Source organism: Bufo bufo, chromosome 2 (genome assembly GCF_905171765.1).
Source record: "Bufo bufo chromosome 2, aBufBuf1.1, whole genome shotgun sequence".
NCBI lineage: Eukaryota > Metazoa > Chordata > Amphibia > Anura > Bufonidae > Bufo > Bufo bufo.
This window is the reverse complement of record NC_053390.1, coordinates 450,510,735-450,537,684: the sequence shown is the minus strand read 5'-3', so window position 1 is coordinate 450,537,684 and position 26,950 is coordinate 450,510,735. Positions and strand designations below refer to the sequence as shown.

The 26,950-nt window shown below is 40.7% G+C and overlaps 1 protein-coding gene across 1 annotated transcript in view; it reads left to right on the top strand.

The window, feature by feature from the left end:
- Window positions 1-13,034: 13,034 nt before the first annotated feature.
- EFNA2 (ephrin A2) overlaps window positions 13,035-26,950 on the top strand; it is a 242,143-nt gene continuing 228,227 nt past the window's right edge. The window contains exon 1 of the mRNA XM_040417553.1: window positions 13,035-13,654. Coding sequence (XP_040273487.1) covers window positions 13,536-13,654 — 119 coding nt within the window. The 5' untranslated portion in view covers window positions 13,035-13,535. The remainder of the gene's footprint in view (window positions 13,655-26,950) is intronic.

The window sequence follows — 26,950 nt, the reverse complement described above, 5'->3', positions numbered from 1 at the left end:
TTTGAAGAACCTAGAATATGACATATTTTCAGTTGTTTCACATTTGTTTGTTATGTATATAATTCCACATGTGTTAATTCATAGTTTTGATGCCTTCAGTGTGAATCTACAATTTTTATAGTCATGAAAATAAAGAAAACTCTTTGAATGAGAAGGTGTGTCCAAACTTTTGGTCTGTACTGTGTGTGTGTGTGTCTCTATCTATCTATCTATCAGTGGATATAAAAAGTCTACACACCCCTGTGTTTCTGTGATGTAAAAAAAATGAGACAAAGATAAATCATTTCAGAACTTTTTTCACGTTTAATGTGACCTATAAACTGTACCACTCAGCTGAAAAACAAACTGAAATCTTTTAGGTGGAGGGAAGAAAACAAAAATAATGTGGTTGCATATGTGTGCACACCCTCTTATAACTAGGGATGTAGCTGTGTTCAGAATTAACCACCCCAGGACCGCCGTACGCAGGATTGCGTCCTGGCGGCGCCCCTGCTATTCCTTCTGGACGCGCCGGCGCGTCATCTCGCGAGAGGCGAGATTTCCTGTGAACGCGCGCACACAGGAGCGTGCGTTTACAGGAACCGGGGGTAAACGAGTGGATCTGCAGCCTGCCAGTGGCGATCATTCACTGGCAGGCTATAGATGCGATAATTTTTTTTTTTAACCCCAAAAAGGTATATTAGACGCTGTTTTGATAACAGCGTCTAATATACCTGCTACCTGGTCCTCTGGTGGTCCCTTTTGCTTGGATCGACCACCAGAGGACACAGGCAGCTCTGTAAAGTAACACTAAACACCACTACACTACCCCCCCTGTCACTTATTAACCCCTGATCACCCCATATAGACTTCCTGATCATCCCCCTGTCATTGATCACCCCCCTGTAAGGCTCCATTCAGACGTCCGTATGTGTTTTGCGGATCCACGGATACGCAAAACACGGACACCGCGGATTCGTAAAACACGGACACCGGCAATGTGCTTTCCGCATTTTGCGGATCCGCACATTGCCAGAACTATATAGAAAATGCTTTTTCTTGTCCGCAATTGCAGACAAGAAAAGGACATGTTCTATAGGCTCTACAAACGACAGTGTTCGCCTGATCAGGCCTGATCTTGTGCGCACACTTGCGTTCAGTCCGCCCCACCGCAGTGACAGAATTTTTTTTTTATGCTCACTGCAAAAACACCGTAAAATCGCTGCGGCGCTATAAAAAGATCACTTTTGAGGGGTATGGCGAGTTCATAGATTTTTTTTTTTTCGCAAGTTAGCGGAAATTTTTTTGTTTTTTCTTACAAAGTCTCATATTCCACTAACTTGTGACAAAAAATAAAATCTCACATGAACTCACCATACCCCTCACGGAATCCAAATGCGTAAACATTTTTAGACATTTATATTCCAGACTTCTTCTCACGCTTTAGGGCCCCTAAAAGGACAGGGCAGTATAAATACCCCACATGTGACCCCATTTTGGAAAGAAGACACCCCAAGGTATTTCGTGAGGGGCATGGCGAGTTCATGTAAAATTTAATTTTTTGTCACAAGTTAGTGGAATATGAGACTTTGTAAGAGAAAAAAAAAAAATAATAATAATTTTCCGCTAACTTGTGCCAAAAAAAAAATATTCTAGGAACTCGCCATGCCCCTCACGGAATACCTTGGGGTGTCTTCTTTCCAAAATGGGGTCACTTGTGGGGTATTTATACTGCCCTGGCATTTTAGGGGACCTAAAGCATGAGAAGAAGTTTGGAATTACCTGGATGATATTGTCATTCACAGTACAGAGTGGGAAAGTCACCTGCCCAAAGTGCAGGCCGTAGTGGACTCCCTTCGAAAGGCTGGTCTAACAGCTAACCCCAAAAAATGTGCAATAGGGTTAGAGGAAACCAAATACCTAGGGTATGTCATTGGGCGCGGAGTCATCAAACCCCAAGTATCTAAAATAGAGGCGATAAGGAATTGGCCCCGACCTGTCACTTCTAGGCAAGTAAAGTAATTTCTGGGAATGGTGGGTTATTATGAGGTTCGCTCCCCATTTTGCCACTATAGCAGCTCCATTGACAGGGCTCTTGAAGGGGCGGAAGTCCGTGATGGGCCGCTGGAATGACCCGGCGGAAGAGGGTTTCTCCGCTTTGAAGTCGGCCCTGTGCGGGTCCCCGGTTTTGGTGACGCCTGACTTCAAAAGGGAGTTTATAGTACAGACAGATTCCTCCGAAGTAGGTCTAGGAGCTGTATTGTCTCAGGAAGTAAACGGGGAGGAGCATCCCGTTGTCTTCCCCAGCCGTAAGCTCACTCCAGCCGAGACCCGGTACAGTATAGTAGAGAGAGAGTGCCTGGCCATCAAGTGGGCACTCGAGTCTCTCCGCTATTATCTGTTGGGGAGAATGTTCCGTCTGGTGACCGACCACTCCCCTCTCAAGTGGATGTGCCATGTCAAAGAGTAATGCTCGAGTCACCAGATGGTTATTGTCCTTTCAAAACTTTAAGTTTACAGTAGAACACAGGGCAGGCCTGTTGCAGGGAAACGTGGATGCCCTGTCCCGGGTACACTGTCTGGCGTGTGTTCACCCCCTCAGAGTTGAACAAAGGGGGGGTATGTGACATAACAAGGGGTTTTGTTTGGGAAGGCAGGTATTTTTCTCCCAACATAGGCGGCTGGGCTGATTTCCAGCCAGGTGAGATCAAATACCGGACCGGAGTTTAAGTGCAGTGTCGGTCCGGGTTTTGGCAGCACCTGGCTGTCCTTTAAATAGGCAGCTGGGCTCAGCAGCTGATTCTCTGTTTTGGGATCTGAAGCATGGTGCTGTTCTGGAAGGTTGAGAGCCGCATGAGGGCTGCACGCTGGGAAACAGGCCCCCTAAAACCTGCTGTGGACTGCCAGGGATAAAACGGCTAGCAAGGTGACGTGTCTGTTCTATGGACTTTTTCATTGTGTGAATTAACACCAAGACTGTGATGAGTTGTTTTACTTTTGCCTTTTGTGTGAATAAACACTGACATTTTGATTTACAAACTTGTTTTGCCTCTGTACTGCATCCGCTTACCCTGCCTACCAGAGCAAATCCTCACAACTGGTGGCTTGGAGCGGGCACACGCAGTGAGGCTGGCGTAAATGCCGAAATATTTTTGTTTTCAGGTTACGGCTGGATGTCTTACTGAATGGAGCCTTACAGGGGGGTGATCAATGACAGGGGGGTGATCACCCAATATAGACTTCCTGATCACCCCCCTGTCATTGATCACCCCCCTGTAAGGCTCCATTCAGACGTCCGTATGTGTTTTACGGATCCGCGGATCCGCAAAACACATACGGATGTCTGAATGGAGCCTTACAGGGGGGTGATCAGCCCATATAGACTCCCTGATAACCCCCTGTCATTGATCACCCCCCTGTAAGGCTCCATTCAGCTGAGTCTCAGTGAATAAACACTGGCATTTTGATTTACAAACTTGTTTTGCCTCTGTACTGCATCCACTTACCCTGCCTACCAGAGCAAATCCTCACAACTGGTGGCTTGGAGCGGGCACACGCAGTGAGGCTGGCGTAAATGCCGAAATATTTTTGTTTTCAGGTTACGGCTGGATGTCTTAGATTAAACCAGCTAAATTCAAACGTGTCACGTGATAAAATGGAGGCTGTAATGAAAGCTCTCGTGGAGGCTAACCAACACCAGCAAAAAACAAACCAGTTGCTGTTACAACACGTGATGGCTTTACAGACGGCAGGAGCGTCCCAGAGTGTCCATGATGTCCGGAAAGTAGTCCGTGCGGCGATCCCTAAGATGACCCTATCATATGATGTCGAAACCTACCTGGCGATGTACGAGAAGGTGGCCACAAGGGATAGACTTCCCGGGCTTCCCGGCACTGTGGCCTGCTATGAAAGGTGACTGATACCCATTCGATAGGGGTAACCCTATCAGAGTGGCCCGGCTCAGGGGGGAGACCAGAACCCTGGGAACCTGAGTCCGAAGGGCCAGCAGTAGGGGTTACCGCCACTTCGGTGGAAGAGGGAAGACAACCCCGCTAAGTGTGATGGTGGGAGACATGGAGGACTTGCCGCCGGGTCCTGAGCTGGCAGACCTCAATGTCTCTGGGGATAATTTTGGTACCGCCCAACACCGGGACCCAACCCTATCCCGAGCCTGGGAAAATGTATTAGGGTACTTTCACACTTGTGGCAGGACGGATCCGACAGGCTGTTCACCATGTCGGATCCGTCCTTCCGCTTTTTTGCCATGCCGCCGGACCGCTGCTCCGTCCCCATTGACTATAAGGCTGCAAAAAGGTGTCACACATGTGGTATCGCCGTACTGAGGAGAAGTAGGGCAATGTGTTTTGGGGTGTCTTTTTACATATACCCATGCTGGGTGAGAGAAATATCTCTGTAAAATGACAACTTTGTATAAAAAAAATGGGAAAAGTTGTCTTTTACAGAGATATTTATCTCACCCAGCATGGGTATATGTAAAAATACACCCCAAAACACATTGCCCTACTTCTTCTGAATACGGCGATACCACATGTGTGACACTTTTTTGCAGCCTAGGTGCGCAAAGGGGCCCAAATTCCAAAGAGTATTTTTTACGATTTCACAGGGCATTTTTTACGCATTTGGATTCCAGACTTCTTCTCACGCTTTAGGGCCCCTAAAATGCCAGGGCAGTATAAATACCCCACAAGTGACCCCATTTTGGAAAGAAGACACCCCAAGGTATTCCGTGAGGGGTATGGTGAGTTATTGTAAAATTTAATTTTTTGTCACAAGTTAGTGGAATATGAGACTTTGTAATAAAAAAAAAAAAAATTTAAATAATTTTCCGCTAACTTATGCCCAAAAAAAAAAAAATCGAGGAACTTGCCATTCCCCTCACGGAATACCTTGGGGTGTCTTCTTACCAAAATGGGGTCACTTGTGGGTTATTTATACTGCCCTGGCATTTTAGGGGACCTAAAGCGTGAGAAGTAATTTGGAATCCAAATGCGTAAAAAATGCCCTGTGAAATCCTAAAGGTGCTCTTTAGTATTTGGGCCCCTTTGCGCACCTAGGCTGCAAAAAAGTGTCACACATGTGGTATCGCCGTATTCAGAAGAAGTAGGGCAATGTGTTTTGGGGTGTATTTTTACATATACCCATGCTGGGTGAGATAAATATCTCTGTAAAATGACAACTTTGTATAAAAAAATTGGAAAAGTTGTCTTTTAGAGATATTTATCTCACCCAGCATGGGTATATGTAAAAATACACCCCAAAACACATTGCCCTACTTCTTCTGAATACGGCGATACCACATGTGTGACACTTTCTTGCAGCCTAGGTGCCCAAAGGGGCCCAAATTCTAAAGAGCACCTTTAGGATTTCACAGGGCATTTTTTAGGCATTTGGATTCCAGACTTCTTCTCACGCTTTAGGTCCCCTAAAATGCCAAGGCAGTATAAATACCCCACAAGTGACCCCATTTTGGAAAGAAGACACCCCAAGGTATTTCGTGATGGGCATAGTAAGTTCATGGAAGTTTTTATTTTTTGTCACAAGTTAGTGGAATATGAGACTTTGTAAGAAAAAAAAAAATCATAATTTTCCGCTAACTTGTGACAAAAAAATAAAAAGTTCTATGAACTCACTATGCCCATCAGCGAATACCTTAGGGTGTTTACTTTCCGAAATGGGGTCATTTGTGGGGTGTTTTTACTGTCTGGGCATTGTAGAACCTCAGGAAACATGACAGGTGCTCAAAGTCAGAGCTGCTTCAAAATGCGGAAATTCACACTTTTGTACTATAGTTTGTAAACGCTATAACTTTTACCCAAACCAATAAATATACACTTATTGCATTTTTTTTTAATCAAAGACATGTAGAACAATAAACTTAGAGAAAAATTTATATAGAAATGTAGTTTTATTTGAAAAATTTTACAACTGAAAGTGAAAAATGTCATTATTTTTTTTGCAAAAATTTTAGTACATTTTTATTAATATCAAAAAAAGTTAAAATGTCAGCAGCAATGAAATACCACCAAATGAAAGCTCTATTAGTGAGAAGAAAAGGAGGTACAATTCATTTGGGTGGTAAGTTGTATGACCGAGCAATAAACCGTGAAAGTAGTGTAGTGCAGAATTGTAAAAAGTGGTCTGGTCATTAAGGGGGTTTAAGCTAGGGGAGCTGAGGTGGTTATGCAATCTCATTCAAAATCATATTAAATAGGAGTCAGCATACACCTGCCATCATTTAAAGTACCTCTAATTAACCCCAAATAAAGTTCAGCTGGTCTAGTTGGTCTTTCCTGAAATTTTCTTAGTCAGTCATCATCAAGTGGAGAAAATATGGCCCAACAGTGACATTACCAAGAACTGGACGTCCCTCCAAAATTGATGAAAAGACGAGAAGAAAACTGGTCTGGGAGGCTACCAAGAGGCCTACAGCAACATTCAAGGAGCTGCAGGAATATCTGGCTGTGTGGTACATGGGACAACAATCTCCCATATTCTTCATATGTCTGGGCTATGGGGTGAAGTGGCAAGACGAAAGCCTTTTCTTACGAAGAAAAACATCCAAGCCAGGCTACATTTTGCAAAAACACATCTGAAGTCTCCCAAAAGCATGTGGGAAAAGATGTTATGGTCTGATGAAACCAAGGTTTAACTTTTTGGCTATAATTCCAAAAGATATGTTTGGTACAAAAACAACACTGCATATAACCAAAAGAGCACCATACCCACAGTGAAGCATGGTGGTGGCAGCATCATGCTTTTGGGGCTGTTTTTCTTCAGCTTGAACTGGGGCCTTAGTTAAGCTAGTGTCACACCTGTGACAGGTCTTAGAAGGTCTGAAAGATTATCTGCACATTAGTGATCTGACAGCCTCTTTTGGTTTCACTTTGTGTGTTGCTGGTATGTCCACACCTCCTGTTCAGATGTGGATCATGTGACCTTTACCTATCACTATTTAGTCTGACTTTACCCATCACTCCTTGCTCTGGATAGCTTCATTTGGTTTTTGGAAGAGCTGGAATGTTGAAGTCCTGTTTATCCATCATCCTCAGAAGTTAAGTGTTCCGCTTGTTGTGTTTTGTATTTCTCCCCCCTGGTTGTTTACTAGGCCTCAGCGAGACGCTGGTTCCTTCACCAGGGAAGGAAGGGGTTGTCTCTGCCCTGTCATTACCTTTAGGGCATCCGAGGGTCACCAGGATTTTCTAGGTTCCTGTGTATGGGCATCTCTACCATCGAGAGGTGCCCATACGGATAGGAGTTAGTGCCAGGAGCAGGGTTTTATAGGTGGTGACCCTTTTTTCCTTCCCTAGTGGGGAGGCCTAGTATCTTTCCCCCTCCTTCTTGTTGTCTTTTGGTGTTCTCCCCTACTACATCCGTGACATTATCCAGAGCCAATACTGCCATTTTTGTTCTGATCTGTGCAGCTATGGATACTATGTCTGCACTGGTCGAACAGCTGCAGAATCTGACTTTGGAGGTAGCAGACCTCCGCACGACGGTCTTGCAGATTCAGAGTCCACAGGCTGCCCAGACAGGTTTTCCGGGGGTAGTGACAATTTCATCCAGTTCAGGGAGTCATGTAAATTATACTTTAGGCTGCGTGCATACTCTTCTGGGGATGAGTGTCAATGTGTGGTTATGATTATTTCATTGCTTAAAGAGGACGCCCAATCTTGGGCTTTTTCTCTGCCGAACGGATCACCGTCCCTCCAGTCAGTAGATGAATTCTTTAGAGCCTTGGGTCTGATCTACGATGACCCGGATCGGATCTCTCAGGGCGAGCTCAAGTTACAGGGTTTGCGGCAGGTAGAACGTTCCGCGGAGACCTATTGCTCTGAATTTAGGAGATGGGCTACCGATACAGAGTGGAACGATCCTGCTCTCCGTAGCCAATTCTGTCAGGGTCTCTCTGAGAGACTGCAGGACACGTTGGCTTTTCATGAAGATCCTTAGTCATTGGAAGCAGCTATGTCCCTTGCTGTACGTCTTGATAGATGCCTGAGGGAGAGATCTAGGGGTCCTCATCTTCAGGACGTACTGTCCAATAAGCGTACTGCTTCCTTTGATACTTATGGTGGAGAAACACTGGTGGTTGCGCCTTGCGAGGAACCTATTGTCACCGCCACTTCTGTGAGAAGGTCTGACAGACGTCCTTTTCTACCTCTTGCATGATGTTCTTTGTTTTGGTTTCACTTTGTCATCTCATTTCCTTCTCCCAGGTGTCGCCTATTTAGACTAATCCTCTTTCCTTTATATTCCCTCCCATACTGCCTCACTTTGCGGTTTATACTACTTCCTGGATTGAAGTGTTCACTGCTCACTGCTGGAGACTTCTGTTGCTGCTTGTTCAGATAAGTCCTTTCATGTATTGTGTTTCCTTGCTGGCTTGATTCTAGGTGACCCTGACTCCCTCTGTATTAAGTGCAGGGAGCCGGTGGTCGTGTCCCTTCACTATTATAGGGTTTTCAGGTGTCACACAGTCTAGGTACGAGGGCATGCAATCATCTACCTCTGAGACCCTTGTATGTGCTTAGCAGTCAGGGTGAGCTCTTACCCTAAGTTCACACTTGCGGGTTTTACAGCACGTTCCTACGCGCTGTAAAACGCTCAACAAGGAGAAACCAATGCTTCCCTATGGGAATGATTCTCACCTGGGCGTTTTACAGCGCGCTGTAAAACGCCCGACGCTCAAAAAAGTTCTTGAGCTTCTTTGGGGCGTTTTGTCACGCGTTCCCGTACATAGACTTTCGGGAACGCGCGGCAATGGGCTTGTCTCTGTATGCGCGATTGTAAACGCCGGTACAATCGCGCATACAGATCGCTCCATCGCGAACGCTCAGGTCTGAACCCAGCGTTAGGGTTTTATAGGGGTCACCTTTATGCTCCTTAGTTTGGGATCAAACCAGTTGGATGTTTATCCATAACTTCCAGCTATCTGCAACATCATCCGTGACATTATAAACCTCCATAACCGTCTAAAGCATGGATCCGGTTTCAGCCTTGATTGACCGCATGCAAGGTCTTTCACTGGAGGTAGCAGATCTCTGTAAAACTGTGTCTCAGTTTCAGGTGACCGGTTCTGCTTGCGTTCATGGAGTTTGTTCCGAGCCTAAGATCTCGCTTCCGGATACATTCTCCGGGGGTAGTGAGAATTTTGTTCACTTTAGAGAGGCTTACAAACTCCATTTTCGACTACTTCCCCATTCCTCTGGTGATGAGGAGCAGAGGGTGGGGATCATCATCTCGCTGCTCAGGGTTATTCTGTGTGGTTGTCTACAAGAAACATTAAAGGAAATCTGTCAACAGAATCATCACCATTAAACTAAAACTATTGTCTTGTAGCACCTACTACCTCCTTTCCAGATGTGCTTTTCTTTCCTTGCTGCTTGGTTTCTATATTGAAAAAATCCACTTTATTCCTTATGAAAATGAGCCAGTAATGTGTCCAGAGGGGCGTTTTTTATGTTCAGTTTTAGTTTAATGATGATTCTGGTGACAGATTTCCTTTAAACTTAAGGTACCTTCTTGGAAGTTGGGCCCAAGATTTATTGGTCCATATAAGATCACTGCCATTGTTAACCCTGTAGCCTTCCGTCTTGAACTTCCTCAGGCATTAACGTTTTTCATAAATCGTTGTTAAAGAAATGTGTCGAACCTGTTGAGCCGTCCTCCTTACCTCCCGCTCTTGTCATGGTGGACGGCAATTTAGAATTTCAGATCAGCAGGATTGTGGACTCCCGAGTTCTCCGGAGATCCCTCCAGTATCTCGTTCATTGGAGAGGGTGTGGACCAGAGGAGAGGATGTGGGTTCCAGCAACCGATGTTAATGCTAGTCTTCTGGTGAGAGCATTCCACAGACCTCATCCTGATAAGGTCGGTCCTGGGTGCCCGGATGTCACCCGTAGAAGGGGGGGGGGGGGGGACTGTCACACCTGTGACAGGTCTTAGAAGGTCTGAAAGATTATCTGCACATTAGTGATCTGACAGCCTCTTTTGGTTTCACTCTGTCTGTATGTTGCTGCTATGTCCTCACCTCCTGTTAAGGTGTGGATCATTTGACCTTTAACTATCCCTATTTAGTCTGACTTTACCAATCACTCCTTGCTCTGGATATTTTATAAATAATAAATAAGCCTCAAAAAAGTACGTTGCTTAGTGGCGTCGCAGGTCCCAATGGTGAAATGGGTACAGTTAGCACAGGTGAAAGCATTTCTTTTGATTGGACCGCGCTTCCTCAGAAGTCACAGAAAATCCACAATCGAAGCCAGTAAGATAATCACGGACATGGGGAAGCAAACAGGCCAGTTTAAGCCTCTCCTCCTCTATGGAACACCAAAATTGCATCCAATAGTGAAGTACCGTCATGCAAATTGGAGCAAAAAATGGTTTTATTATACTCACAATGTACAAGTATATACAGGCAGTATACAATGGATCAATGGATCAATCACCCTTGCTCTAGATAGCTTCATTTGGTTTTTGGAAGAGCTACAGTGTGGTTCTTGTTGAAGTCCTGTTCATCCATCATCCTCAGAAGTTAAGTGTTCTGCTTTTTGTGTTTTGTATTTCTCCCCCCTGGTTGTTTACTAGGCCTCAGCGAGACGCTGGTTCCTTCACCAGGGAAGTAACGGATTGTCTCTGCCCTGTCATTACCTTTAGGGCATCCGAGGGTCACCAGGGTTTTCTAGGTTCCTGTGTATGGGCATCTCTACCATCAAGAGGTGCCCATATGAATAGGAGTTAGGGCCAGGAGCAGGGTTTTATAGGTGGTGACCCTTTTTTCCTTCCCTAGTGGTGAGGCCTAGTATCTTTCCCCCTCCTTGTTGTCTTTTGGTGTTCTCCCCTACTACATCCATGACAGCTAGAGGGAATTATGAACAGTTCCAAATACCAGTCAATATTGGCACAAAACCTTCAAGATTCTGCTAGAAAGAATTCTGCTAGCTTTTAGCATGACAACGACCAAAAGCATACATCCAAATCAACAAAGGAATGGCTTCAGCAGAAAAAGATTAACATTTTGGAATGGCCCAGCCAGAGCCCAGACCTGAATCTGACAAAAAAACTGTGGGGTGATGTGAAGAGGGCTGTACACAGGAGATGCCCTCACAATCTGACAGATTTGGAGTATTTTTGCAAAGAAGAGTGGGCAAATATTGCCAAGTCAAAATGTGCCATGCTGATAGACTCATACCCAAAAAGACTGAGTGCTGTAATACAATCAAAAGGTGCTTCAACAAAGTATTAGTTTAAGGGTGTGCACACTTATGCAAACATATTATTTTATTTTTATATTTTTTCTTCCCTCTACCTAAAAGATTTCAGTTTGTTTTTCAATTGAGTGGTACAGTTTCTAGGTCACATTAAAGGTGGAAAATGTTCTGAAATGATTTATCTTTGTCTCATTTTTTTTTTACATCACAGAAACCTGACATTTTAACAGGGGTGTGTAGACTTTTTATATCCACTGTGTATATATATATATATATATATATATATATATGCCATTTTGTATATAATGACCTACTAAACATCAAAGTAATGACTATGTAGATGGAGACAAGACAAACTACAGGTAGGTACAGGAGGAGAAAATGAAGGGAAATACAAAAAAAAAGCAAGCAAGCTTAGCAGGTACGGCTGTGTTCACATCTGTGCTGAGCCTCTGCCACAGATTTTGTCTTATTTACCAGAATTTTTTTTTAGCTGCAAGCATTTCCTAGTAAAATGACAGATGCCATAAAGGAACCTGATGGACGCTATTGCAAGTTTTTGGGGTCTGTCAGGTATCGCTGGTGCCCATCATGTGATGGATCTGCTTGAATTCTGTTTTTTTTCTGATAGAACCAAGTAACAGAATTCATAACTCAGCTGTCTATGAGCTTTCACTTTTATGCTTTACACCATTTTAGATGGTAAATAGATATAATGTACAGGATATATTCAGTAACTTTACGGGTCCTGACTTAGTCTGAATTAGAGTTCTGCGTTCACAATTTTGCACATTGCTAGGAAAAGTGACAATAAACTCCCATGTCTCCCTAAGATCATAGCTATGCCCTCATAATGCAGTTGGCTAGTGAGCGGTTCCTACATCACATTACTGCATGGTACCTGGTATAAAGACTACATTAACCTTTGAGCAGACATGGAGCCAGCAAGAAATACTGAGTAAGGCCTCTTTCACACGACAGTATAGCTTTTTCAGTGTTTTTTGCGGTCCGTTTTAAACGGATCCGTTCCGTTTTTGTTTCCGTTCCGTTATTCCGTTCCGTTTTTCCGTATGGCATATACAGTAATTTAATAGAAAAAATTGGGCTGGGCATAACATTTTCAATAGATGGTTCCGCAAAAAACGGAACAGATACGGAAGACATACGGATGCATTTCCGTATGCGTTCCGTTTTTTTGCGGACCCATAGACTTTAATGGAGCCACGGAACGTGATTTGCGGCCAAATATAGGACATGTTCTATCTTTCAACGGAACGGAAAAACGGAAAAACGGAATGCATACGGAGTACATTCCGTTTTTTTTGCGGAACCATTGAAATGAATGGTTCCGTATATGGACCGTATACGGAACGCAAAAAACGGTCCGCAAAACGAAAAAAAACAAACGGTCGTGTGAAAGAGGCCTAAAGGAGGATACAGCTTTGACTGGCATAATCAGTACCAGATACATAACGTAATATTCTTTTAAAGTTACTCAACTTTTTATGTATTTTAGTTCTTTATGTAAAGTGTAAAATGGTGTACAAAAGTGTTCATAAAATCTGACGTGTGAAAAAATGTAGGATTTATGAAGAAAAGCATTTCATACCTGTCACAGAGTGAGAAGTGTACCTGTATGTAATTCAGTAAAGGTGCCAGTAGAGGGAGCTCTTAGGTTCCATCTGCCAGCATGGATCTGGTTCTGCTTTTTCCTCACACCCAGTGATGCAGCGTTAGGGAGGAGAGCTGAGGGCTGGCCGGAGTGGAGGCACAGGCAGGGAGGGAGGGGAGATGTGTGCTGGATGGAATGAGGAGACAGGGATTTGGCACTTGCAGTATTGGGGCTTGGGATCTGCAGCAGTCGTAGAGTTCTCTGTATAGCAGTGTGTGTGCTAGTTTGGGTTCAGCATTGTTCTTCATACCTGTTGTGTGGACTCTGCCTCAGGATCTGTTTCTTTTTTCCCCCCTCAGCCTGCAGGATGTCCTGACTGGTCCCTCATCCTGAGCTCAGGAGTTGTCACCTCCTGGGCTCTAGACAATGAAAGCGGAGAGTGAAACTGAGCTGAGCTGGAGCCTGCTCCTTGCACCTGGCCTGAGTGAAAGCCACCGTCTCCCTGCGAGGAAGAGAGCCAGATCCACTATTGGGGTACAAGGCAGATCTCTCGTGGCATGGAGCTGAGTGCTGACAGAAAGTGACTAAGTGACTAGCTTCTTAAACAGTGGTACCGAGCTCTACTCTTATTCTAGAACACTTCTCCAGGATAGAGTCCAGACATGGCAGCACCGTGTCCGCTGTGAGTGCAGCAAGAAACTTGGACCCAGAGTATGGGGCCCCTGGTCCCACTGCTGCTGGGGGCCCTGATTTGGGTCTGTGTCTGGACAGATGACCCCAGCAAAGTGATATCCGACCGGTATGCAGTCTATTGGAACAAGAGTAACCCCAGGTAAGAAGGAGCTGCCAGTGTGGCGGGCAATGACAAGATGAGGTGAGGTGCACAAACTTTCTCTTTGCAGAGTATAGCAATGCAGTCAAGAAAGAAAGATACTTGCTGCAATCGTATACTACAGTAACGCAGCAGCAGTTGTCTGGTAAGTATTTCGCTTTGAAAGGTCTAGTGAGAAAGTTCTGTGTGCTTTGGGGTGAGCACTCCTCATGGATCATACATATACGGGGAATTACCCATATAGGCGCAGCTATATCCCATTCTGAAATAATTTATCATCACTTATTTGCTATGCAGTTGTAATGTTCATTTCTACATGACGTGCCACATGTTTATGAAAGTATTTGGCTCCATTTCAGAAATTTGCCACAACTGGAACGAGATCCAGCCCATCATTCCAAATAATTGCCGAAACGATGCGATACATTTCTTGCAATATTACGACTCTGGCCACGCCCCCTTACAACAGGCAAATGAGACTATTGGAGCTGTAGCTATAGGAGAAAACAGAAGCTGTAATTTCCAATTTACTTGAGCCATCTTATACCATAGGCACAATAACGTATGTGCTCTATAGTCTTATGTGATCAAATCTATCTTTACGTTGCATTAAAATTTTAGGAAGCTCAGAAATCTGAACAGGAGAACCTCTAGAATTTCAGTGTAGACAGTATTACCAGATGCCTTGTGTGTGTCTTCTTCTCTACTAGTACTGTGATAAAACTTTTGTCTTAGACTTCCAGTAATACTTGACTGAATCGTTTTTTAAAAATAGACATAGCAACAGCACAACAACCATGTGAGGATTTTCTTTGTGATAGGGTCTCCTTAAGAACGTAACGCTTGGCAGCCTTAGCTCCTGGTTTGTATCCTTGCTCTTGCCTGCATATATTACAAGTAAATAGTTTGAGCTACTGTATAAGGGTGCGTTCACATAACGCTATCAGTTTTGTGGTCCACAAATTTGCGGATCCACAAAATATGGATGTGGTCCATGTGCATCCCACACTTTTGACGTGCCCCATTGAAAAAACGCCTATTGTCTGCAAAATGGACAAGAATAGGACATGTTCTGTAATTTCCAGCATCAATGCAAACAGCACACCTGCGTGTTGTCCGCATAGAAATGAATGGGTCCGCGTGCAATCCTCAAAAAATGCGGATTGGACCGAAAAATTTACACTGACTTTTCAGAAATTTATGCAACTTACCCATTGATTTGAATCCACGTACATGTTGTAGAAACAACCACATAACAATGTGCTGAACTCATTTATAGTTGTAGAACTTTGTGTGTGAATATAACCTTAACCTTTTCTGAAATATTCTGAGTGCTTTTTCATAGACTTCCCTCCCAAGTGTCTCGGCTACAGGCCAGCTCGGTGGCTGTTCAGTGTGTGACATGCCATGTTGAACTTGGGCATACTATCTGCTTTTTTGAGCAGCTCCAGATGCTGCCGGTAGAAAACTCCAGGGACCTAAGGCTTCTTGCCCTAATGGCCAGGATCATTATGTGGTACAAGTGCATCTCATGCTCACAAATGTGCTCCCAAGAAAATAACCATCAGCCCTTGTAATAAATGTGTCTTTAGACTTGATGCTGTGCGTGAGACAGCTGGCATGCCAGTGCGAATTTTCTATTATCGGTTAGCATGCATAGTCTGTACCATGTTGTACTGGTTGGCAAGCACAGTGCATATTATGTTCAATTGGTTGGCATGGATAGTGCATATTATGTAGTATTGGTTGGCATGCAGTATGCTTATTCTGTAGTATAAGCTGACATACATATTGTATTTTATGTGTAATTGGATGGCATGCTGAGTACATATTATGGAGAACAGGCTGGCAAGCATAAAGTGTATGGTGTTGTATGAGCTCAATTGCCCAAATATGCAGGTATAAAACTGTACAAGTTGCTAGCAAGTCTGTTTGGCATTTATAATGGCACTAGCAGCATGTGGATTTAATGGGACATATCCCCATGCTTATTGGGCTAATAGGGTACCAGGAAATGGCATGGTTGGAGCAAGTATTAAGACCAAGAAAGTTTATTTTGTAGTCAAGTTTAGCATGTATAGTTTTATGAAGTTAATTCATCTGTGTAATGCATACAGTATATGTGTATGTTTTTATAGATGATACAGGTAGAATATGGGAGGGTGTGCATTTGTTAGCCTCTGCACATAATTGTCATACACATATATTTTGTTGCATGCTTGTCGTGCAGTGTCGTTTTTCCTCATTTTAGAAGTGTTTTCTCTCTTCCCATGGTTAACTACAAAGTTGCTTTAATTAATGCACTTCCAAGTCCTATAATCCCATAGTAACATAGTTTATAAGGCCGAAAAAAGACATCTGTCCACCCAGTTCGGCCTGTTATCCTGCAAGTTTATCCAGAGGAAGGCAAAAACTCCATAAAGTAGAAGACCATTTTCCTTACTTTAGGGGAAAATGTATTTCCCTACTCAACTGATATATGTACATTCCATGTAACACATGTGAGCATGTCATGTATGCATGGCGCAGCATGTATTTATTGTATTCATTAACATCCCAGTTTGCATTATAGTGGTGTTTTTGTTCTTCATGCTTATTTTTCATGACATTTATAGATGTAGGTAAATTCCATACGGTATATTGTGCTTGACATTGCTCTACTGGATTTGTTGAGATACATGTGTATATTGATGGGACATTATAATATGATCAGTGAGTTGCTATGATTGTATACTACTGCACACTTTGCATGTGGAGTGCACACTTTCTGGTACCTTTCTGGTAACATAGGTTGGCATGATCATTCTATGTACTGTGAGCACCATGGTGTGACATGATGGCCATGTACAGTGTCTGTGGAATTCGTATAATGCATGCATGGCTGGGTGTATTTGTGATTCTATGTTATTTGTGTATGACAGATTACATGCAATATTGGAGCCTGGTGACCATAGGCACAATGTTTCTCCAATATGTCCTGTTATCAGTTGGGTCTTAATAGGATTTTAGTGATGTATGACTTTGTACAGTAGAGTACAATAATACATTCATATTCAGTATGGGTTGACATGACAGTAGTGTAAATAATCACAAACTTCAATGTTGGACACTTGGGTACCCATCCTCAGTCTACTGTCCTGTCTTATTAATGTATACACACAGTAGATGAGTTTATACAAGTATTTTTTGTTGTAGTCACGTATGTAACGTGGAATGGAGAGATATGGCATGGGGTCCATAGCATAAGCAGTATAGTTTGGACAAAGTTGGTGAGCCAAAATTGAGCACTGGATGAGTAATTTAGCAGTCCGTCACATGGCAGATACATATGGGTCACAGTTGGCACAATGCATATATACCATGTGCTTCCCATATGACAGCGCAGTAGACCTTGGACTGTGATTGACAGTTATCTGTCAAGTGGCAAACAATGGCTGTAATGTGTAGACTTGGCATGTACATTCTAGTATTTCCCATTGCAGCTTGGTAAATGGTGGTAATACTTGTTAATAGGGCTTGTTATTGCCTATTGATGCGTGCTATGATTAATGTGTGTAGAAAATATATTATGCCGTGTTACTATATTAGTGTCAAGGCCATTTCAGTTTGTCATATGGAACAAACTGATTTTCCAGTGTGTATGGTGCTTAGCAGGTTGGCATGTGCACTGTATTCTCGCCAAGTGTGTAGCACGGAGCACAAATTGTGTTTTGTACTTATATATTCAGGCCTTGCATTTAGTTTGGCCTTTACCTTTCTAAATGATTATTAATATTATGATGGTATGTGTTTGTAAAATAACATTTAGACACAAATCCAGAATAAAAGTAGGAGTTGCCATTTGTAGGGTTCCCATGAATCATATACAATCTCAGCAATAAGCACATGTAGTGCTTTTAGGAATATAGTGCCATCTCCAGCAGCCTACCCCCTCCCCCCATACTAAAGTCAATAAGCTTTTGGGACAATATTTGCAGAGGTGTTATCACTCTGTGCCCAGACCTGACTTCCATATTCAGTGTCGCCTAATCTAAAATGAATGATTTCATAAGAAATAATCAGTCTTGTCTTCAAGCCCACCACCATCTTATAAAGCGAGAGTAGCTTGATGCCCATCCGGATATCACATCTGTAGCCATGAATGTTTCAAAAATTCTGACTTAGGTGTCATAGGCTGGTCCAGTTGTCATTGAGAAATGTGTATTCATTGGCTTGGAAGTGCGAAAGTCCATTGAGGATATTCAACAGAACCAGGCAGTGGTAGATGTTTTGGCATGTGTTCCTATACTTGAAGCCAGTGCACAGGAATGAATGAGTGAATATAAAATGATGGAAAGTTTTTTTTTGTAATTTTTTTTCCACGAGTTATTTTATATAAAAAGTTGGCATCTAAATTATTAATCTCAGGTATGTAAAATATCAATGACTGAAAATGTGGCATATATATATGAACTCCAGTTGTGAAAGTAACTTTCTAAAACTTATTGCTGATGTATAATTGTTCTAGAAATCCCTGGGTTCACCATATAAAATCTATAATTAGCTAGGAATTCTCTCATTGGAACAATGCGATGTTCCAGCTGAGAGACTGTGGGCTATGCTTCTTTGTCCACAGCAGTCCCCTAGCTCTGCTGATTTCTTAACATATGGAATTTATTAGATGCATTACTCCACATTTTTTAGTCCCATTTCCCCAGTTTTGGTTTTCTGCCTGTGACTGTATTTTTGGCCTAAGATATTTCTTTTGTTCAGTTAAATGCTCAACATATGTTAAAATTCTTAAAGGATCCGACGTCTGGCGCAGATCGACCATTTTTTTTTTTTTTTTTAGCTTAGCATTTCCAGACCCGGCCGGCTTCTTTCCAAGTGCTTGAGTTATTAAATGAAAAAGAACAGTCTGAGAGGATTAAGCACCTCACATAATTTAACACACTGATAGCGATCTGTAAAAATAGCACTGCTTACTTACTCAGAGTATACCGGACAAGTTTTCAGGAAAAAATTCAATAAATCAAACCAATAAAGAAAACATTTCATTCTAAAGTATATTTTCTTTCTGTAGCCCTTCGATACAACTGAGATTTCCATTGACAAATTCAGAAAGATGTTTGATATACTACTCTGAGATACAGCATGCCATATTTGACCGTATTATATATATTTTTTAAATCCAGTGTTTAAAAAAAAAAGGGGAAATGTATTCATTGGTCCATGTAAAAGCGGGAAATGAAATGTAGAATGTAACATAAAACATACAGAAGCAGTCTTATACCTTTTATTGGGACCTGAGACAATGTTTAAGATTGATTTTTATATTTTTTTTTTTTAATTTTCCCTTTTAAAAAAAAAAAAAATCTATGTACTTTTTACTGTTATACTCCTGCATAAGGTCCATATTTTATTTAGAAATATGCTATTAAAAATTATTAATGCAATAACCTATTACAATTCTACAATTTTAGGTGAACTTTATGTTCATAAAGTCTTTTTAAAATCTTAGAAAGCATCCAAATCTGGTGCCAAAATCATATATTCCGCATGCTAAAAAGATAAATCTATAAATGATGCATCTCTATATACCAGTATCTAAAAAATATGTGTGAGTGTGTATATATATGTGTGTGTGTGTATATATATATATATATATATATATATATATATATATATATATATATATATATATATATATAAATTTATATTTATTGTGTGAAAGATACAACCATAAACTTTTCAAAATTTCGCTTATTTTTTGGTAAGTTATGTTTCTTGTAGTGCCCTCATTCTACTGACCATCGCTCCTATGCATTATGCAATTGGGCAGTCAAGCATTTTTATTTATTTCACTTTCTGCCTGGAATCTAATATTGGTGTCGGTTACCGTAATTTGGCCTTACTCAAATTTTCTTGGTTGCTTCAATAGACTTCTCTTAAGATCTTTTGCCATGAGTTAACATGTTTATGGTTAGTTTAACATAACCTTCATCTTATGTAGAGCACACTGATTACACTTTGTTAGGTGCTCATGCAGATCTCTACTTTTATTAACATATTAACTTTTGAATGTATCATAGAGTAAGAACTTAAGCCAACAGGTATCAGAATGACAATTAGTCATTTGAAGACTTATGACTTAGTAAATCTCAAATCAAGTGTGACTTGTGGAAATTACTTCATTCTTGGTTCATCACCACCATTAAAGGGATGAATGCTGCTCTTGTTCAACATTATCATGAGACTTTATTTGTGTATACCTTTGTTATTGTGCATCCACAATAAGGTCTTCTATCCATCTGACAAAGTGTAATCAGCAAGTATAGCTGATCATGTGGATTGATGTCAGCTTCAGCTACATACTCTCTCCATACACTGGCTGAAATGATCATGTAACATACAAGTCTGTGGAACATTTTTAGATTTTTCTTGCTTTACATAATCACCAAGTTATCTTGGACCATATTTAGATTATTGTTGAGAATATCTGAAGGTTTTTCATTTTTAATCTGGTTGGTATGCCTAATAGATTAATATCTTACACAAAATGCAAATTTCCTAGCTAGAGCATTTGAAGAATATCTGCTGTTTAACTTCCTCTGCAAGTTGGAGAAAATATAGACCATGATGAAATTGTGAATGTGATGGTGATAGGCTCTGCACTTTTGGTTAATTTTATGTGAGGAATTTTTGCTAATCACACATGGACCCATGTCTATTTTTGATGTGATTCAACTCAACTCTTTCAAGGTACAAAGTGAAATGTAAATCCAAGATGTACTTTATATATGGTTCTCATGCCCCTCAGCCTCTTAGCTAAGACCATGTATAAGTATTTGGTTATGATGATTATATGTATAGCTAAACGCAGTTTGATAATGGAGAATAAAAATAATCACTATCCATTGTGTGCAATATTTGCTAGAGGAAATCTCATGTATTGTGTCTTCTAGCTTCAAATATTTGGACAACTGACAACTGTAATGTAGAACTTCTAAAAGTATAAGTAATCTTTTGAGTAGGACGTGTCTTTTATGTATGGGATACTGGTCCATTTGTAGTTATATGGCCTTCAACACTAGTATGTTATGGGCGCAAATACCTCCATGCTTGGTCTGACTGCATCTAAAAGAGTTGGTCCTCAAAATGATGCCACTGTTTGTTCTGTCACGTGAAGCTGGTGTAATCATTTGCAGATGACAAAGGTGGCAAGTATTTTAGGACCTATGAAATCTTGCCCACATTTTCCCAACGCTCCACCATTTCTATGTATACTCCCTATACATATGATTTACCATCTCTTTTCTTTGCTACCAGTATATATTTATAGCGGATAGTATGTAGGAAAAAGTGGGTTTTGCATGTCTGTGCTATGACTACCTTTTGTACACAGCTCTGTGGTGCACATCTCTGTTATCTCCATGTATGTCTGTGAAGGGTGTTGTCTCTATTACTGCAAAATTGGCATGTAGCACATGGTTTGTGCACAGGTTTATTAGTTGTTTTTTTTTTACTTCCACACAATGCAGTCTGATGTCACATGGAAGAAGTATTCATGTTTTCTTCATTTATATAGTAGGGCAATAAGGAGAAAATATTGCTCTTCGCAGTGATACTGATATTTCTAATGGCTGCGGTATACTATCACGACCTCTAACATGAAGAAATTATCATATTTTGTGATTCACAGTTATACTTGAATCAACCTGATCATTTGACGCATCCTATTGTAAACCATTAGGCACTCATCATGTATTTGTGTGTTCACAGTCCAATATATTTATCTTCTTAGGCTTGGGTTAGACGTTTTCACACCGGTGATGGGACTCACTAGCAATTTCCTTTTTAAATTGCTACTAGTCACTACTTTCAGCTTCCAACAGAGTAATATGGTAATCGCTTTAGAATCTCTTGGAAATCACTTGAAAATCACTAGTTAATGTTTTGATTACTCTTTGGAAAAAAGTTCTCTTCTCTGGGGCTATACAGAACTTTTGTAAAAAAAAAAAAAAAAGCCTTTGTAGCCCCATTTGCCATATGTATTGTATGCATTGCATTTTAATTACTAAAAACTTACTATTTTTCAAGGGTTGAACTTGAGAGTATTAAGTATTTAATAATGGCAATACTTAATAGGTATGTGGTTAGGTTTGGAACCATTGATATTTCAAAACACACTGAGAACATCTTCCTTTTCTATCATTCATATTGCTTAACTGTGTCTATGTATCAGGTTATAGGACAATATATTGCAAAGGGTATGTACCTAATAAACAGAAAATATAGAAATAATTTGAGGGTGAATTACCATCAGCAGTTTTCAGAATCAGTATGGGACATTGACAATAACACTAGTATAAATCAGTCATCAGCACTGTACCTGGCATGCCCATATGAAGCACTATGGAGCATATCTCTCTCCCTGTGCTGACTATAAACTTGTTTAGTAACAGGTTCATAGCAGGAATTATAGTTTGGAAAATAATATATTTAAACCATAAATGTATAGCATATATGCGTCACAGATGTCCCATGGATATTGTAATATGAAGCAAAGTTAGTACAATTCTTGAGGTTACCCGAAGGATAGATATATATCTAGATTAGTAGTAATACTCTAAATGCTTAGGGCTGATTGAAGGTTTCCTCTGCACTTAAGGTCTCATGCACACAACCCTATTTTCAGTCCGCATCTGATCCACATTTTTTGCAAATCGAATGTGGACCCATTCACTTCTATGGGTTCACAAAAAATGCAGACATTCACATCCACATCTGTGTGGCCGTATATTATAGAACATGTCCTATTCTTGGCCGTTTTGCGGACAAGAATAGGCATTTTTACAATGGGGTGCGCAAAAATTGTGGGATGCACCCAGCCGCATCCTTATTTTGCGAACTGCAAAACGTATATGGTCGTGTGCAGGAGGCCTCTGGGAAATGCTGTTTGGTGAGTATATATTCTGATGGGATACAAGCCATACTGATTTTGACAGTTATGTTGTACGTTGGGGACCAAGGACATGTATTCTAAAACCACTGCTAACTCTTGCTGTGACCTGGATATGTATAGATATGATAGATTTAGATTTATCATGTCTTGCCGTATGTACAGTAAGTGCAACGGGTTTATATTATATAAAAATATTAATATGGTAATAATCCACTAAATGAGATATGTATGTGAATTTGATAGAAGGCACTGAGAAACATAAACAATAGTGACATTTCAATCTTGAGATAAATTTTAGGAGGCTCTTAATGTTTTTTATGACATTTCAGCTTATCTTGTGCTGCATCAGTCGTATTTGGAGCACAGGCTGGAAACCACACACACCAGACAATTAGTTGCTAGATTGCCCTGTAACCCCACAATAGTCACACTCTCTAATTTGCTCTTTCTTTTCCTCTGTAGATCTGTTGTCTTTGTAGCAGCACACACTTTCTTTGATCCGCTGCCAGCCTTATTTGCTCTCAGCTTCAGTATAGGAAGTTGTCAATCATGTTTCTCCAGCAGGAAGATTCATTCACATCACACCTGGGGACATTTCCACATTAGGAAAATGGAAAAAAAATAATAATAAAAGTGCAAAGATTGAGAAGCTGCTACATGTTTTTATGCAGCGTGCATACCTTACGCCCCCTGCTGATACTGACTGAAGTGTAAGGTAATCTGACAAAGGTAAATTTGAGGGCTATAAAAAGATCTTCTATTAAAATGTGCATAATGTTCTCGGCTTTCATGTCTGGTGCTAGATAAATACCTTCTCAAAACAGTTAAATTGCGCAACATTTAGTAAAATTACAATTGGTAAAGTTAACACGTCAAAATATCGTGTCCTCTCGTTTAACCTTCCTTATATAATGTTCAATATACAGCTTATATTTCTCCATTTCCAATATGTATAATATATAACTTGACAACACCTCTGAAACAGTTTGGGACCAGTGCTGGCTTAGGCCTCCTGCACACGAACGTATGTATTTTGCGGTCCGCAAAAAACTGATCTGCAAAAAATAATGATGACGCCCATGTGCATTCCGTATTTTGCAGAATGGAACAGCTGGCCCCTAATAGAACAGTACTATCCTTGTCCGTTATGCGGACAATAATAGGACACATTTTTTATTTTTTTTTGCGAAACGGAAATACTGACATACGAAAACGGAATGCACACGGAGTAACTTCCGTTTTTTTTTGAGGACCCATTGAAATGAATGGTTCCGTATACGGTCCGCAAAGAAAACTGAACAGACATGGAAAGAAAATACGTTCGTGTGCATGAGGCCTTAGAAATAGCATTTAGCTTGGATGCCGAAGCTATTGGTCACATCTACCTTGCTTTAAGAATTTGAAAAACTTTTGAACAGTTGTAAAAATGTAATCATGGTAACATATAATAGTGGATATACTTGAGTAATCAATTTAACATTGAGCTGCTTGTATCTATCTCTATATTTATAAATGTAGCCTGCAAAAAGTCTATTGGTCTAGAGGTGTTGCAGCAAAATTTGAAAAATGCGGCAGAATATGTTCTAACTATTAAGAATAATAGTAATAAAGTAAAGACACTTGTCTCCCTAGTGGTTAGTATAGTGAAAGGTTGACAAGTTCCATACACTATGGTATATATTTGTCTCTTATTTATATTTGTTAGAGCTTTAACATTTTTTGTGTGTTTTTATTATTCTAAAATTTATTTTTTTGTTTAGCGTGAGATACTTTTATGCAATATAAAGTGTTAATATAATCAAATGGTACGTTAAATAGCTTTTGGGGCTCAGACACCTTAGTAAGGAAAGTTTGAAAATACATTATCAGTTATAATCTATTAGTAGCTCTACATGTACTGAAAATATGTACTTAGGGGGACATAGGTTTTTAATGGTGTTTTTGTGCACTTATGCCATTTCAGTAGCATTTTTTGCATCTGCATTTTTAGTGTATTTTTTGCACTAAAAGCCAAGATCAAGATGTTAGCTGAAAGTCTGCAGGATATGTGAAACACAGGAAACAAGGGAAACAATTTTTTGCTACTGGTGTTTTTTGTTAATTAGGTGGCATTTTTTGGGCCTGGCAAGTTTTTTTCATTTTTTTTTAAAACATAGCATGCTAATGTTTTTGTCATTTTTATTTCTGCTGGTTTCATAGGAGAAAAAGACCAGAAAAAGAAACTCTAAAAAAGCCATAAAAATCACAAGCAGTTTCTATGGCTTTTTTAGTTTTAAAAAAAAAAATCACCGCAAATTCTTGTGTGTAAAGAACCTTCCCTGTCCAGCAAGTCCATTAGCTTGTTCACGTACACAAGTCTGACTGGACAAAAAAGAGCTATTTGCTACTGAGGGTAACCTAGGTGGAAGGAGATAACATAAAATTATAGGAAATTGTCATTACGATTTGTTTGTACCTGAATGATATTTGCCCAGTGTATGTACACATAAAAATTATAATCATGAATGGCTGTATAGCTGAATGTCACTAGAAGAGACCTTCACATTTACATGGGCTAATGCATAGGTTGGCCACCAGGGAGGGAATCTTCTTATGGATTACTCAGATGGAAATGTCCATCAGATACTCAAGATGATTTTGCAAAAAAACTATTGTTTTTCAGTGTTTAACCCCTTCACTCCCAGCGCCGTACATGTACGGCGCAACCGGACGTGACTACGCCCAGCGGCGTAATTGTGCGCTGATCGGGCGGGTGCAGGAGCTGCGCCCGCCCTATCGGCGGCAGGGGTCCGGCAGTCACTGATAGCTGGACCCCTGCTGTGTGCGCCCCATCGGTGAAATCACCGATGCCGGCGCATTAACCCCTGCACAGCCGCGGTCAGCGCTGACCACGGCATGTGCATTGTCCGTGCAGGGAGGAAGCAGCCATCGGGTCCCTGTGCTGCTATGACGGGGACCTGATGGCAGGGAAGGAAGCCCGATGCCTTCCTTAGGCAATACATGACAATACAGACCCCCAAGAGTTGAAGTCCCAGAGTGGGACAAAAAAGTTAAGTGAAAAAAGTTAAAAAATGTAATTTTACTAAAAAATTTAAGTTTCAAGTAAAAAAAAAAGCATCCTTTTCCCAAAATAAAGTAAAAAAATATAATAAAAAATAGGGAAAAAATGAAAAGTAGACATATTAGGTATTGACGCGTCTTTATTGACTGGCTCTATAAAAATATCACATGACCTAACCCCTTAGATGAACACCGTAAAAAAAAAAAAAAACGGTGCCCAAAAATTTTTTTGGTCACCTTACATCACTAAAAGTGCAACACCAAGCGATCAAAAAGGCGTAAGCCCCTAAAATAGTACCAATCTAGCCGTCACCTCATCCCGCAAAAAATGAGCTCCTACCTAAGACAATCGCCCAAAAAATATAAATAAATATGTCTCTCAGACTATGGAGACACTAAAACATGATTTTTTTTGTTTCAAAAATGATATTGTGTTAAATGTAAAAAAAAAAAAAAAAAAAAAAGTAGACATATTAGGTATCACCGCATCCTTAACAGCCTGCTCTAAAAAAAATACCACATGACCTAACCCCTCAGGTGAACACTGTAAAACAGATAAAATAAAAATGGTGTCAAAAAAGCCATTTTTTTGTCACCTTACATCACAAAAAGTGTAATAGCAAGCGGTCAAAAAGTCATATGCACCCCAAAATAGGGCCAATCAAACTGTCATCTCATCCCGCAAAAATGGTACCCTACCTAAGACAATTGCCCAAAAAACTGAAAAAACTATGGGCCTCAGAATATGGAGACACTAAGGGCTGTTTCACATGAGCAAGTCCATTGCGGGAATCACGCTCCGTGTGTGAGTGTGATCCTCCGCTCTGGACTTGCAGAAACACCCGGCATTATCATGATTTATAATGCTATGTGTCTCTGCATGGCCTTTTTTTCACTGAATCATAGTGACATAAAGCTGTCAGTATGATTCTGTAGAAATAAGGTTAGCAGAGACACATAGCATTATAAATCATGATAATGCCGTGTGTTTCTGCAAGTGAAGATCAGAGGATCACACTCACACACGGAGCGTGATTCCCACAATGGACTTGCTCATGTGAAACAGCCCTAAAACATAATTTTTTTGTTTCAAAAAGGATATTATTGTGTAAAACTTAAATAAATAAAGAAAAGTAGAAATATTAGGTATTGCCACGTCCGTAAGGACCTGCTCAATAAAAATATCACATGACCTAACTCCTCAGGTAAACACAAAAAAATAAAAATAAAAACTCTGTCCTAAAAGGCATTTTTTTCTCACCTTACATAACAAAAAGTGTAATAGCCAGCAA